Below are 15797 nucleotides of genomic sequence, written 5' to 3' on the forward strand. Positions count from 1 at the left end.
GTACATATATTCTACATTTTACGAGATTTAAACAAAATTATTATGAACTTTTCCAAAACACTGTTCAAATAAATGTTATTTTCAGTTGGAGATCAAATACACCAATTAAAGCGAAAAATTTAATACTAATCAATAGAAAAAGTACCACTTTTAACAAAAAATTTTTCTTATTCTTCAATTATTATTTATTCTAATTATTACAAAATGTTTCTTGTAATAAGAAACCGAATATTTGAAAGGTCTCGGAAAACTATAAAAGATCCATTGGCAAGAAAAGCAGTTTTCGTGGAAATGATCATAAATCCAATAAATTGCCACAAGTTATCTAAAGAAATGGTACATATGTATATTATTTAATAGAATGTTAGTTTAGTTTTACAAATATATTGCTTTAAAATCTTTCGTATATTTCTCTAAGAATTTATTAACCCAAACGAGATGATATTTTTTTATAAATATTTAATATATTAATAAAACTGGAGTAAAAGATAAACCGAGTATTTTTATTTTAATTTATCTTAAAATTGTTTGTATTTGAATACAGCGTAGAAGTATATGTAAGTATATATATATGTAAATATGTTTATATAATGTATAAAGGGGCCAAAAGATTGCGTGCGCTGCAATTTGTACCCTGGAGGGAAGAGTTATTTATAATTTGAAGTCTGTTATTGTTAATGCCTTGTTATTTAAGAATTTACCCATGCATAACGTAATTTTGAAAGCTGCAAAGCGGTGAGTAGAATATAAAAAATCCAACCAATATGGATGTCCTATCAAATTTCATTCTTTTCATAGCAAATAAAGGTAGATTAACCTATGTTTGTTGATTTGACACAAGGACATTCGCCACATGTAATTTGACATACGATGAATCTGATATTTACATATTTACAAAAAATAAAAATTCGAAATAAAAGTTGCATTGGGAAATTAATTTAATGATATTCATTTTTCGATACGTAAATCGTGTTATATATACGTATAATGAAAAATATCATGTGGGTTATGACTTTGGACTTGAATTTTAATGAATGAAACTAACGCAGTTTTCATGATTTTCTTACCAATATTTTATTGTTATATTTATTTCTACATTTATGATTATAAACATGTATTTATACATGATATCTTTCAAAATAAAATTTCAGGTTTCATATAAGGAAACTATTTATTTCTGGTCAATCAGAATTAAAATTTTCTTTTTCACCTGTAGTAAATGATATTACATCAATTACTATGACTGCTGAAGAGAAAGATATAGAATTTGAAACAATTCAATCTGAATTTTATACATTAACATGGTTATATAAAAATGCTCCTTGCTTTGCCATAAATGGATCTAAGGTAGATATAAAAAATATTTAGTTCAGAAAGAATTCAGAATGCACTTAACATAGTTTTGTATTTTCAGATTAAAGTAATTCATGAACCAAGTGTATTTTATTCCACTCTTGTACAAAAGTGTAAAAATGCAAGGAAGAGAATAACATTTGCATCATTATATTTAGGCACAGGAAAATTAGAATCTAATTTAGTAAGCATACTCTAAGATCTAAGCATTTAAAGCTTTAACATGTTAAATAGTAATATTTTTATTATTAGGTAAATGCTGTAAATGAAGCTTTAATTACAAGTAATGGTAATGTTGAAGTTAAAATTTTGATAGATTTTATGAGGGGATCTAGAGGTAAATTAAATTCTCGTAAAATGTTGGAACCATTACTTAATGGAAAACATGGTCATTGTTGTCAGATTTTCTTGTATCATACTCCAAAACTTCGTGGGTTCTTGAAAATGATTACACCAGATCGTTTCAATGAATTGATAGGATTACAACATATGAAATTGTACATGATAGACAATGACATAATAATTAGTGGGTAAATATTTAAATATCTAATTTTATGTAAAGTCATTGAAGCAAATAGTTATAATTAAATATATTTTTTAGTGCTAACCTTAGCAATGACTATTTTACAAATAGACAAGATCGTTATTTTGTGATTGAAGATTGTGAAGAACTTTGTGATTTTTATGATGAGCTAGTCCAAAGAGTGGGAGAATTTAGTTTTGTACTTAAACCTGATGGAAATACAGTATTAAATCCTGCTCTGAAAGCCAATCCTCTTAAGGATCCTATTACATTCATTGAAAAAGCTGCACATAGTGTGAAAGCTTTGTTCCAGAGAGAATTAGAAGAATATTCTGATCCTGAAAAAATAGGTACATATGTACTCTTTATCATACTCTTTATCACTCTTTATCATTTATAAAACATAACTCAACAAGATTGAAGCATAAGTATGGTTGTTTTTGTAGCAAAAGATTTAGATGTAGATACTTGGATTTTTCCTTCAGTACAGATGGGTCAATTAAACATTTATCACGATAGCCAGATAACATTGAAACTTTTACAGACAGCTCCGCCAGGTACAACACTCAAATTAGCAACTGGTTACTTTAACTTAACTTCAGAGTACAGTGAAGCATTACTTAAACACTGTCAAGGAACATGTCATTTGTTGACAGCACATCCGACTGCTAATGGTTTCTTTAGTAAGTTTATGTTGTAAACACAACTGAGTGAAAATTATTTACTTTTTAAACTAATGTCACATGTCATATTTAGCTGCAAAAGGCATTGCTGGTTGCATTCCGGCAGCATACACAAAAATAGAGGAGGCATTTGTTAAATACTGTAACAAGTTAGGACAACAAAATAGAGTAATTTTGTGGGAATTTATTAGGCCAGGATGGACGTATCATGCTAAAGGACTTTGGTATTCTTTACCAGAACAAGAAAAGCCTTGTCTCACGCTTATTGGATCCCCTAATTTTGGTAAGATCTAAAATTTAAAAAGAAATTGATTTTAAAATAATAGAAAAAAATTAATCCTAGGTTACAGATCTGTCAACAAAGACTTGGAAACTCAAATTACTATTATAACCAAGAATAGAAACTTACAAAATGAATTACAAAGAGAGCATGAACGTTTGTTTTCATGCGCAAAACGTGTAACAAATAAAACATTTTTTGAACGGGATAGAATTCCTCCGAGTTGGGTATGTGCTGTCGTTCTTCTGTTTCGATATTATTTTTAGTATTATGTCTGTTTAATGTTTACCATTTATAATCTAAGTCATAATTCGTAGACCGGTGGCAATCGTTTTCTAATACAAATAATTGTATGAATTAAAGCTATAAAAAAGAATATTATAATTTATGTTATTAATTTACAAAATTTTCTTCATTTATCATTTACATCGTGTTTAAATTATGAGAAATTTATAAATTAATAGATCTCTTTCTATTTATAAATATATGAAACTGAATAAATCGAGCTATATGGGTTTGATAAATAAAAAAATACGTCATATATGTTTGTATTGATAATAATTATTTGTTGAATGACATACTATCCTGTATGGAACATGATAAAACTTTATGGTACTACGTTTACGACGTTTCATACGCAACGTCGGGTAAGTGGAAGAAATTCCAATTAAGGTGCAGAAATAGTATAAGAAAAACTGTTCATAACCACTTAAAATAGTCATTTCAGTCTACTATTGTGAGCCACAATTTATGTGGCTCTGGAAGATAATTACTTCGATGACACTTTTCACAAATGACTGAATTGGTTTTGCACTAGAGATTTCCAAAAATGGCAGAGATGAAAACTTCTTCCACACAGTTTTATTTCTCGTCGATGATGAATGTTTCTTCTTTGACGAAAAATTCTATTACTTCCTCTTCTACATTCTTTGAATCAGAATCTAATTCGTCGGTGTCGATAGCTGAAAAAGAGTTTAGCATTGTGTAAGATACCTCACTTTCAAATTCCAAAAAAGAAATTTATTACAATACAAACCATTACGTAATTCTAAACGTCGTTTCTTCTGGTTATTCCATTCTTGTATACGTTTTGAACGATATTCTTCAAATGCTTTCATCGCTGCACAGCGTTTTTCGATTAATTCCTAAAAAATAATTTTGTTAGTAAATGCATAATTCATATTAAATATATATCGATACAGTATGATATAAGTACCTTCGAGGCGCGCGTCAGTCGCATACGGTCTTTGCTTTCAAATTGTGCAGAATATTTCTTTAAATTTTTCTTAATTTCTTTAATTTGTTCTGGTGTTAATAACGTTGGTGGTCTCGGTCTCCATAATAGTTGATTGAACTGATTAAGATTAACTCTTTTTAAGATACGTCCTTGGAATGTCCATATCCAGTATCCATTATCTACGCTAGTTTTCCAACTCGAAACTGCTGTTACTACATACCTGTAATGAAATATATATTTATATAATTGTTATATTAAAAAATATATATTTATAAAATATTTTATATATAAATATATGAGAATAAATTCTTACCGTCCAGTAGGATCCCATTCGACATCTGAAGTTTGATAATGGTCAGTTGAGTTCATGATAGTAAAATCATTAGTATCAATGAATTCCAAAGCCCCTGCCATGGTTGTCAATCCAGCAAGAACAATAAATTGTCCAGATGGCGACCAAAATAGATGATTACAAGCCTTCTTCTCTAATTTTTCTGTTGAATAAAATGAATATTTATGTACATAATACCATGGTGATATTGAAATTTATGGGATAATTGTTATAAGCTTACTAAGAAGGGCTGGTTGATGACCGTATCGTACTTCATAAAAACTAACGTTTACGCTTGGAATCTCTCCGTGAATAATAGCAAATTTGCTTCCAACAGGTTCCCAAGCAAATGCATGGATTGGTTCTTTTATTTCTACACTATCGACTGGAATTTGCTTTTCCCTCATATGAAAGATTTCAAAGTTATAAGACATACCCTGTTAATAAACATAAAGTTATACGCATGCTACATACATTTTAATAGATTCAATAACTAATTTAACAAATACCGTATATTTCTGTTCTGTTTTCTCTTTGCGTTTGGCAAAACGGTCGACTTTCACACAGAGATAATCTCCTGACTTTTGCCAAAAAATTTTACAATCAGCTACATTAAACAAGTTCTTGTTACGAATTTCATTTCGGCTAAAAATATGTATTACAACTTATAATTTAAATAATTTATGAAATATGGAATATAGTGAAAATTATTAAAAATGTATTACTTTGGGATTTCGAGAAGAGTGACTCTAGCTGGAACATCTTTATCTTCTGGTACCCAGTAAGCAAGAACGTTATCTGTTGGAGACCAACTAAAATCTCTGATACCGGGAATTTTTATACTCTTCTTATCTAATAATCCAAATGACTGCAATATTTATAATAAGGTTACTAAAACCCAAACATGCTGAAACATAATGCTATTTATAACATTAAAGAAAGGAACATACTGGTGTTTCATATACACTCAAAACATCTTCCCCCATACGAGCAAGATATTTATCATCATGCGACCAGCGGAAAATAGGCCATACTGAAGAACCATCTGCGAAAAACGCACGTTTTTCTTGTCCAGTAAGAATGTCCCAAATTACTAGTCGTTTCTGATCTGAACCAAGATCAGTTCGCGGAGTGTATGTTACTAAATAACGTTCGCAAGGAGAAAAGTCAATACATTCAACACCCTTCTGACTGAATCTGGCTTGTTGTAAAAATTGAGGACCACCCCATAATGCAACACCCAATTTGTGGAATGTTGCTAAATATGTGCCCAATGGAGACCATTTAACATACGTCTCAGTCCAGCGCTACAGAAAATATAAAAATTTAGTACTCAATAAGTGATCAATTAAAATGAATAAAATATAATAACTTACAGAACGTTCTTCAAGCAATGTTGGTTCAGGAGCAGAATTCTGCCAGACTTGAACAGTAACAGAAGGACCATTACCACAAAGTACACAAAATTGGTCATAAGCATCTGGTTCTAAAAGATAATAATGTAAATCTGCTGCAGCTTTAAATTCTTGTGGTTTTGGAGGTTCCCATTCATCTGCAATTTCTTCAAATTTTTTAAAATCGGTAAACAAATTTACTTTGAACGTGTGTTGCTTGTCAATTTTGTAATTATTTACAGATTGGGCAGCTGCTAAAGCATTAAGAGGATTATTATATTCTAGAAATATGTACCTGAAATGAAAAATATATAGTTAATACAATAACATTTGAATAATTTCTTAAGGATAATATATAGGTCATTAGTACACACCCTTTTGTATATCCATTTTCATTTTTGGGATAATATTGATTCACTATTGTGCCAAATTTTCCTAAGACTTTGCTAATGACAGATTGAAGTTTTTCCAATCTTTCTGGTTCAACCTGGGGAACTCCATCAACGACGATTACGGATTCCACTCCATCTGTCTCTGATGGTTTTTGCTTCAAGATATCACCAAGGAGTTCTGCAAATAAGAATATTAAACTGAAAAGAAGTTGAACAAAATAATATTCAATATAAGTTACGAAGTAATATTTAATACAAAGTATGAAACACTCGTGGCTTTTTAGGTTAGGTATGCATGCCACATTTGCGATTATACGTAGCCATGCTTTCAGACGTCCTGGCATAGCTTCTATTGATGAAAATTCATTGAGGATAAGTTTTGTTTACCTTCGTCGGTAATATCGTCTACAAATCCTTCAGGATCGCTGAAATTTGGCTCTTCATCGTCGTTAAATATATCATCATTATTTTTAACATTATCTTCGTTTTGAAGTGTTTTATCTGCTAACGTTTTCTTCGCCATCTTGGAAACCTCTGAACGTACAGAGAATCAAATGGAAATGGCAGCAAGTTCAATGCAACTTTTGAAAGGTGGAAGTGGTCAAACATGTGCACCCATTTCTTAGTGGAAAAAATTGACCAATCTTTTTTTTATTTTTATATCTGTTGCATTTATTTGAAGTACTAATTTTATTTACACAAATTGCTCTACATACATATTAGCAGAAATATATTGATTAGACAATTGGATAAATCTTTGAATAATGCAAAAAATTTATAATAAAAAGGAAATAAGATATTTTTATTTAATTTAAAAGATAAAATATTTAGGGATACGTGTATAGATATTTTGAAAGTGGAAGTTAGGAATATCATAAGGTTTCATAACTACAAGTTTTGATGCTATATGTTGTCCATTCTGACATGATTATGATTATAACTATCTTCATAAGCCATAATCATATACATAAAGGGATTTAGTATATCAAATCAATAAATGAATCTATCAATAAAAAAAGTCATATTCTTTTACTTTTTGAATATATTTAAAAACGTCCTATAATTTCTGTATTTTCGAATGTAGTAAATACAATTTATAAAATAATACTAGAATATAAATGAATCTATTTCACTTGATTTGACAATTTGATTTACATATTTAAATTATGTGCAGTATTTTCAAATGAGAAAATAGTGTAATAATATATCCATCTTGTTTTAGTTGTTGACTTTTTTCTCATTACTGCAAGAAAATTGTAATTATTATTGCGCAACTGTTAAAGAAACTACTAACAATTAATATATGTAACAATAAATTTAAGTTCAAAGTTATGTTATAAATTATTTATTGTATTGAATATAATATATACATGTCACGTAACACACGTTCTAAACAGTTCATATGTTTACCAAGTGACTTTTAATTAATATTATTGCATTATTAGCCTAATTCCGATGAATTTTTGAAGTAGTTCAAAATTTGATACTATTTTAACCAATTTCTTAAGTATCAATATCATCTTTTCTATAGCAATTTATTTAAAATTATTTCTTACCGGCAAATGAATTGAGGTTATATCATATGTATATATATATGTATATATATATCATTGTTTGGTTACATTATTAGGAAAATATGAATAAATTACTGACTACATCGATAAGAGAAGTAAGTCAAAAGATAAATGCTGGTGATGTGGGACCTTCTGATGTTACAAAAGCAGCTATTAAAGTTGCATCGGCTATTAAACCTTTAAATGCTTATATTACTATTACCGATAAAACAGCAAAGAAACATGCTGAAAACTCAGATTCACGGCAAAAAGATTGTAGCTTATTGGGAAAACTCGATGGAATTCCCATTGCGATTAAAGATAATTATTGTACCAAAGGTCATCTAACAACTTGTGCATCAAAGATGCTGTCAAATTTTATTCCCACCTACAATGCTACTGTGTATCAACGTTTAAAAGATGCTGGAGCAGTGTTAATTGGTAAAACTAATCTCGATGAATTTGCTATGGGTTCTGGAACTATTGACTCATATTATGGACCAACAAAAAACTTATGGAACTCAGATTTGCTTTCAAAATTTTATTCTTGCAATAATCAAATGAAAGAATATACAGAACAGAATAAAAATGCAGATTCCTGGCATATAGCAGGTATATATGGTTAAAGTCTTTTATCAAATATTTTATAAGAATTTTATTTTAGGTGGTAGCAGTGGTGGTTCTGCAGTGGCTGTTATAACTGGAAGTTGTTATGCTGCAATTGGTTCAGATACTGGAGGTTCAACTCGAAACCCAGCATCTTACTGTGGTTTAATTGGATTAAAACCTACTTATGGTTTGGTGTCGCGCTATGGACTTATTCCTCTTGTAAATTCAATGGATGTACCTGGTATTCTTACAAGAAATGTAGATGATGCTGTGTTAGTTTTAAATACTATAGCTGGTCCAGATGAGTTTGATTCTACTTGTTTACGAAAAGAATATGTACCATTTGACATACCAGACAAAATAAATATTAATAATATTAGAATTGGAATACCAAAGGAATATAAAGAGAAAAACCTAAGCCCAGAGGTACAAGAATGTTGGGATGAAATTTCTCAATACTTAAGTGAAGATGGAGCATTGCTTTCCACAGTATCATTGCCACATACTAACTATTCTATAATGTGTTACACAATTTTAAATCGTTGTGATGTTGCTAGTAATCTTGCTTGTTATGATGGTATGGAGTATGGTTACAGATCAGATGAATGGAGTTCTGTGCATAATATGTATAAGAAGACGAGGTCTGAAGGGTTTGGTAAAATAGTTAAAGAACGTATTCTAGTCGGGAATTATTTTTTATTAAATGAAAATTACGAAGAATATTACGTAAAAGCAATGAAAATAAGAAGATTAATCTCAGAAGATTTTGATGCAGTATGGAATAATAATATTGATCTCCTACTCACTCCTACCACTTTAACAGGAGCTCCTACCTATAATGATTTTATTTCAATGGATAACCAGGCACAGTGTTTGATTCAAGATTATTGTACTCAACCTGCTAATATGGCAGGTATACCAGCACTTAATGTGCCAATTAAACTATCTAAGAGTGGTTTACCATTATCCTTACAACTTATGGGACCTCCTTTGAAAGAGAAGGAACTTCTTACTGTAGCAAAATGGATTGAACAGAGAGTGCAGTTTCCTAAACTTGAATTGAAGGATCTATCTCTGTTACAATAAAGTATTTCTGTATGAATCTTGTTTGATTTCCTACATCTTTTCTCCTTCTTACTACATCTACTTGACTGTAAGTTATTAACAGCATTAAAATCAAGAATATCAAAATTTAAAATACACATATCTAAATGAAGGTATTTATATTTTATATAATATTTTTAATTATGGTTGACTGATCTTCTAAACAAATATAATATATTCTCGAAAAATTATTGTGGCATAAGATACAATTTATTATACTCTTAAAAGGTATTGACCATATTTGAAATTTCATTCTTGCCTTGAAATTTCTACGTTGGATGACCTTTCTGTTATTGCATTGCAATGTACCGTGCTTTAGAAACGAATGCTAGGCGCTATACGTTAAAGTTAAACAGCGGTAAGGTCGACCGTCGGTACAGTAGAGTATCGTGTCGACATAGGTATATGCGGCGGTTGGAAAAATATTTATACAAACTGTGTCTGAATTATGAATTAAATTTTATCATTGACTATGTATATCCTTGTTTGTGATTTTATTATATGTTCTATTATGAATAACAGTAATTCTTTCCCTTTTTTTTTACTTTATTAATGATTTATTAGTAAACTGCGGATATTTGTGCATTTATGACAAATGTGAGTATGCAAAAATATACAGAAACTTTCACAAATACAAAATTATATAAAGTATAAAAAATAAGGAATATGTATTACTTTATACATATATATATTTTATATATATGTATTACTATTAGAAAATTTTCATTTAAGTTAACATTTTTTATTTATACTTCTAAAAATATGAATTTGCATGCAGACTCGCAATCTATTTATTAGAATTAATTTCTAAAAGTGCTTAGAAATATAGATGATTTAATTCGATTCCTTAATCTTCATGTTATGTGGTTTAAATTATTACTTAACAATATTTTCTATGAATATTTCATTCCTAAAAGTTATCAAGAAAATTTTATACCATCTCAACATTATTTATAATCATTACAAATAGTAACTTCTCTACTTTTCATCTAACATTATAACAATAAAATATTTAATTGTATTTGGTTGACTTTATTAATGGTTAATGTAAAATGATTTCCTTTCACGATAGTTTTCAAGAATTAGATAGATTTTAAAACGTTTCAGGGACATATAGAATAATTTGAACGCATAAATTATTTAATTAGGTTTACGGAATCTCGAAGTAAAGAATTGAGTTCTCATTACTCGATATTGCTTCTCACGAATTAAATCGATCGTGACGCTATCCACGGACGATATGTGTCATCGAGTGAAGCAACAACGTCACTAGAAATAAAACTATTAAAGAAATTATTTTTCTGTTACATAATGTTCCACGATACTGTAACAAACAATGGGAATTATTTTTTCCATCAATTAAAATCACCAATTACACGAAAGCAAATATTCTCATTCGCAGACAATATTATCGTATACATACATACACACGTGAGTACAATACAAAAGATTAAATATTATTTAATGTTAATTTAATAAAATATGCCCAATATGGGTGATGGAAATGGCTATGGTCGATGTGGATAGTTGTAAAATATAATTAAAATGTCAAGTAAGTCCATTTTGCTAAAACAAATATACATTCTATTTAATATAATGTGTATCGAAATTTTGCATTTTTATAATAATTGTAGTCTTTAGGAAAGGACTAAGGCAGTGAGAAAAAAGGAAGGCCGGTATTCGAAAGAAGAGTCGTAGAGTAAGGGTCATCACTGCAATGTATATATGTATATGGAGTACACATTTCATTTTATGTTGAAATATATTTTATGCAATTAACAAAGACTTCTGTTGCGTACACGGGAGGATTAAAGGAATGAAAACATAGGGTGGTGAGTATTCGAAAGAAAATTCGTATCATGAGGATTGTCATTGGAATATAATATAGAATATATATTCCATTTTATATTGAAATATATTTTATATGAGGTTTAATATAAATCTTATTCTTGAATGCGGAAGGATTAAAGGAATGAAAAAATAGGAAAGCAGGTATTCGAAAGGAGATTCGTAGCGTAAGGGTGGTCTTTATAAAAACAGGGTTGGGCACAGGGTGTAAAGGGCGCATGCGTTGACCCGGCCGAGGGCTGTCGTGTCGCTCTCTGTCGACAATTCCGCCAGTCGTCGTGACGACCTCGAACCGACAGTGTCGCGAGTCGTGGTTTATCGTGGGAAATCGGTTCATCTCGTTCATTTTCGTTTCCTTTCGTTTACTACTACTACTATCCCTTTTATTCTTGTTCCCGTTCAGCTGATTATTCGACTGGTGTTGAACGATGTCGAAGTGGCGCGATTTAAATCGCGGTCGAATTCGCGCCGCGATCGGCAGTGTCGTAGTTTGAAGATAAAAGCGGTATCGCTGTGTCGTTAGTGTCGAAGATCGAGATCTCGAAATTATTGCGATTCTCGCGAAGTAGTGTAGGCGCGTTTCTGTTACGCAGAACACGGACGATTGGGAATTTAAACAGGTGTGTGCCAGGGCAAGGCTACTTGAATCAAACGTGTAAAACACAAAGGTAGATATTTTGTGAATAAACAAAGTAATTTAGTTGTTTTGATCCGGTCCGAATAATGAAATAATACGTAAAAGCTCTAACGCAATATCATTGAAAGTAAGTAAATAAAGTGACTTACATATCGTTTGATTGAGACTTCTAAAAGTCGTAGTAGAATAGCAAATATCTTATAGAAACTTATTAAGAAAGGTTTCCATGGTTTAAAAAGAAAACGATTCATTGTAGTGCTATAAATCTGAGAAAAATTATGAATGAAATGTTACGTTGATGCAACGTAGGTCCTTAATGGATTAATATACATATATATAACTATTGTTGGATGGCGTTGCTTTGAATAGTTTGAATTACGATAACTGAAAAAACTGAAAATAGCCATTTTAATACGTAATTTGCAAATTTGTAAAAAAAGTGGTAATTCTCAGATGAATGTTACATATATAGTAATTTTCACAAGTTATGGCTAATAAAATAACGTGTGGAAAATCAAGAGTTTTGAATTTTATGATAATTCAATCCATAAATTTCTGGTATTAGGGTTTTCATATAATGTATCAAAGATTAATGGTGGACAAACTAAATAACATTGTTCATTCATATTTAATAATTATTTACTTATATGGAAATTTGTATCTATTTTACTATCTATATTTATATTTCGTTGAATTTATTTATAATACTTATTAATACTAGAAATACCAGAATGCTTGAAATAAACGCTTTCATATATATATTATAAATTCGCAATGTATATTCATTTATCAATTATACATTAATCTTATTTATCAGTCATTGTACAATATGTGTTGTGTATAGATTTACATGCGTCTTTTTGGACATATAAATGATTTTTTGTAGAATATCTCGAAAAAGATTCGATTCTATATCTTTTCACGTAGTTGTTATTTTAATTTCTTTGATACAAATTCAATTTAATTATCAATTCATCTAGTGCTGAAAAATGAAATTGATACATAAAAGCAACACCAAACAATGGTGAAATGGAACAATCTATAATTATTTCATTTGATTAATTTAATACAACGATTGAATAATCGGGATTTTGATAAATAACGATTTATTCTAGCATTATATAAATTTCATTTCGATTTTGTTTCTGTCTTTTATCTTTATTTAATTCAAATGTACCGAGTGATGTATGAATAATGGATAATTCTGAAATACAAGTTACAATTTTTCGAATTTATTCCACGGAATAATTAGTTTTACTGCGATATTTCTGATACAGAGGCGCCGAGTATTAGGATAAGCAGATAAGGTTGTTAATGCTAATGAACGAAATGAATAGTATGTGGGATATTAATGACCGTATAAACGATATGTTTAGCGAAATTAATTAAAATACAATTTACGTAAGTGGGCACGGATAAGCTTCGTATCAAAGTTATTTGTTTTTTAATTTTTATGTATTGCTTTCTTAACTAAGATCATATCTTTTCTATTCATTTTACTAACAACTACATATACGAATTTTATTAATATTTGTTATTAGTATACTAATGACTACATTAGTATACTTATATTATATATATGTAGTACATGAAATGTCTTATCGCATTTATCATTCAAGAAAAATGTATTAGAATACAGTGTGTAAATTAATTGCTTGATTTCGATTTTAAGAATCTTTCATACACTAAGGTTAATTATATGAAATTTTTGAGCTTATATGAGAGTTACAGTACAAAATGGTACAAATGAAATTTATTTTCACAAATGAATTAAATGTATTAAGTTGTCCCAAAGGTTTCTTTCGTTTTATAGGGAAGTAATAGATAGAATAGATAGAATAAAATGGAATCATCAAAGGATGTATCATTGCTTCCTGAAAAAGGCTGGCACATTTCACTGTAAGTTAAAATATCTTCGAGCGATGTGTCGATAATTTCCCATGCGCCTCTTGTTTCCATTCATATATTCGTGACTGTCGCTGTTCATAATGAGGCTCCGTCAATATTAGGGTGAACAGAGGTTCGGAAAATTTTGCTTTTCCACTCCCTTTCTCATTCTCTCTCCCTCTCTCTCTCTCTCTCTCTTTCCGTTTGTGCGACATGAAGCGTGTACTCATTCGTTCTATTTTGAGGATATTGATCGGCTTTCATGCCATATGAGAATATAAGGTTTCGAGGGAAAGTTACATCGTTGCCTTACGCTCGACCTTAATATCTTTAACCATGATCACTATAAACTTTCCCAAGAATCTGCGTCCTCATCTCGTCTGCTCGTGCATCGCCGTGTCTACGATCATAGTCCTCTGTTCTGTACCGACCGTTTGAGAAGTTTCCTTTGATGTATGAGAAAAATCATGTGTTACTTTTCCAGAGATGCTGGTCTCTTGATATTTCATAAAAATTTAAGTCTATTTTCCTTTAATTTCTTTTCTGGATCATTCTTTGAAATATTATTCTATATTTCGTATATTTCACGTATCTTACTTATATTTTATATTCTGTAGAACAGGAAATGTTGTATTATAAATTAAAACAAAAAGAGTTTAATTAGAGAAAAGGAGAGGATCAAAGTCTTTATCATTTGAGCACGTTTGCAATATTAATGAATCGGTATATTTTTATAATATTTTATATATCGGAATATTTTTATAATATTATATGTTAGAACTGTTAGAATTGAAGTCATCGATATATTCATCAATTTTCAATTTTTAATATTCGTAGGTAAATTAGTAAATTATTGTGTAAGGGGGTCTAAATACGTCATAGAATACAGAATGTAGAAAACAAAATATAGAATGTAGAATAGTGAAAATAGAAAAAAGATATACAATACAGAATATGTAGAATCCTTGAAATTTTATTCTGAAACATCCAATACGCAGAATATTTGATGAAATCATTCCGTCATTATGTTCCGACCACGACTTTTGTTCATGCATGGACCTTGTTTCGAGCAAAGACAGAGGCTAAATCTAATCTCCGTCTATGTGCCGTGACAAAAAACATGCATTACGACTGTAAAGCTCGCGTTACGTGAGTCTAAGCCATACCCTTGCACACGGCGAAGAAATAAAGGTAAAGAGTTAACGATAACAGGCCTCCAAACGGCTGGTAATTGACTAATTTCGTTATCGCGGACCGATGGGTTCGATAGATTTTTATTTTCTGCAACATTGTAGCCTCCAACAACTAGGCTTCCAATTTTTTGTCCATTTTCCCAATCCTCTGTCTAATTTTCCCTTATACAGTTACATTTTTATTACAAGGTTATAGGACTATATATAGTTTTAATACTCACTGAAAATTAAACAACGAGATAAAAAAAGGATAGTTTATTCATATTTTGTATCTTCTTTGATTAAGCTGTTTCGAAAATTCTTCTGATTTTTCAGTTTATTTTCCATCTCGTTTCATTTCGATTTGTTATTTGAGAAAATATCATCGACACTTTCGGTTGATATCTTATGATTGGATTGGTTCGTGATACTTTGAAAGATTCATGCATTTGTTGATATTCTCTTGAGAATCGCGAAGTGCTTTTGTATTTTATTCGACTCCAAGCTTTATACGGTTGGATTATATTATTGGTCGGGATTAATTTCGACCGACTTGAAATTCAGTTTTATCGATGAGAATTATATTTAGAGAGGTCAGAACGTGCGGCCTGAAAACGCACGATTTCGTATCATGTGTATTTTTATACGTTCTACCAGAGTAGACTCGTGTCTACTACGGCTGAGCATTAAGTTCCACTCAGGATTATAACTTTCATCGATACACAGCTATCCTCTCATCTTTTTGAGAAATCAGAAATTGAGAGCAATTTTTTTCCAAACCACTTGGCCAGGAA

The 15797-nt window shown here is 30.2% G+C and overlaps 4 protein-coding genes across 6 annotated transcripts in view; 3 read left to right on the plus strand and 1 right to left on the minus strand.

Moving 5' to 3' along the window:
• The first annotated feature begins 590 nt into the window (after positions 1-590).
• Positions 591-3380, plus strand: PGS1 (Phosphatidylglycerophosphate synthase 1). Its single transcript, XM_069127948.1, has 8 exons — positions 591-735; positions 1152-1347; positions 1415-1537; positions 1606-1883; positions 1955-2226; positions 2323-2559; positions 2633-2842; positions 2903-3380. The coding sequence occupies exons 1-8, from the start codon at positions 704-706 to the stop codon at positions 3103-3105; spliced, it is 1551 nt and encodes a 516-aa protein (XP_068984049.1). The 5' UTR covers positions 591-703; the 3' UTR covers positions 3106-3380.
• Positions 3381-6716, minus strand: eIF3b (eukaryotic translation initiation factor 3 subunit B). Its single transcript, XM_069127945.1, has 11 exons — positions 6581-6716; positions 6176-6371; positions 5784-6096; positions 5358-5714; positions 5133-5275; positions 4917-5052; positions 4649-4844; positions 4390-4570; positions 4056-4296; positions 3876-3984; positions 3381-3801 (listed from the first exon to the last, which is right to left on the minus strand). The coding sequence occupies exons 1-11, from the start codon at positions 6714-6716 to the stop codon at positions 3701-3703; spliced, it is 2109 nt and encodes a 702-aa protein (XP_068984046.1). The 3' UTR covers positions 3381-3700.
• Positions 6690-9457, plus strand: GatA (glutamyl-tRNA(Gln) amidotransferase subunit A, mitochondrial). 2 transcript variants are annotated; one of them, XM_069127947.1, is made up of 3 exons: positions 6690-6784; positions 7824-8358; positions 8411-9457. In XM_069127947.1, the coding sequence occupies exons 2-3, from the start codon at positions 7830-7832 to the stop codon at positions 9439-9441; spliced, it is 1560 nt and encodes a 519-aa protein (XP_068984048.1). In that variant the 5' UTR covers positions 6690-6784; positions 7824-7829; the 3' UTR covers positions 9442-9457. The 2 variants fall into 2 exon arrangements, with proteins under 2 accessions (XP_068984048.1, XP_068984047.1); XM_069127946.1 differs by lacking the exon at positions 6690-6784 and adding an exon at positions 7384-7751.
• A 2135-nt stretch (positions 9458-11592) lies between these two features.
• The window catches only part of Liprin-gamma (liprin protein kazrin), a 146575-nt gene continuing 142370 nt past the window's right edge, over positions 11593-15797 (plus strand). Inside the window, exon 1 of one of the 2 annotated variants that reach the window (XM_069126926.1) lies at positions 11593-12071. The gene's annotated coding sequence lies outside the window, so the exon portion shown is untranslated. The remainder of the gene's footprint in view (positions 12072-15797) is intronic. The other variant, XM_069126925.1, reaches the window with a different exon arrangement.

The sequence above is a fragment of the Bombus flavifrons genome, chromosome 14, assembly GCF_040668555.2.
Source record: "Bombus flavifrons isolate JBK064 chromosome 14, iyBomFlav1_principal, whole genome shotgun sequence".
NCBI lineage: Eukaryota > Metazoa > Arthropoda > Insecta > Hymenoptera > Apidae > Bombus > Bombus flavifrons.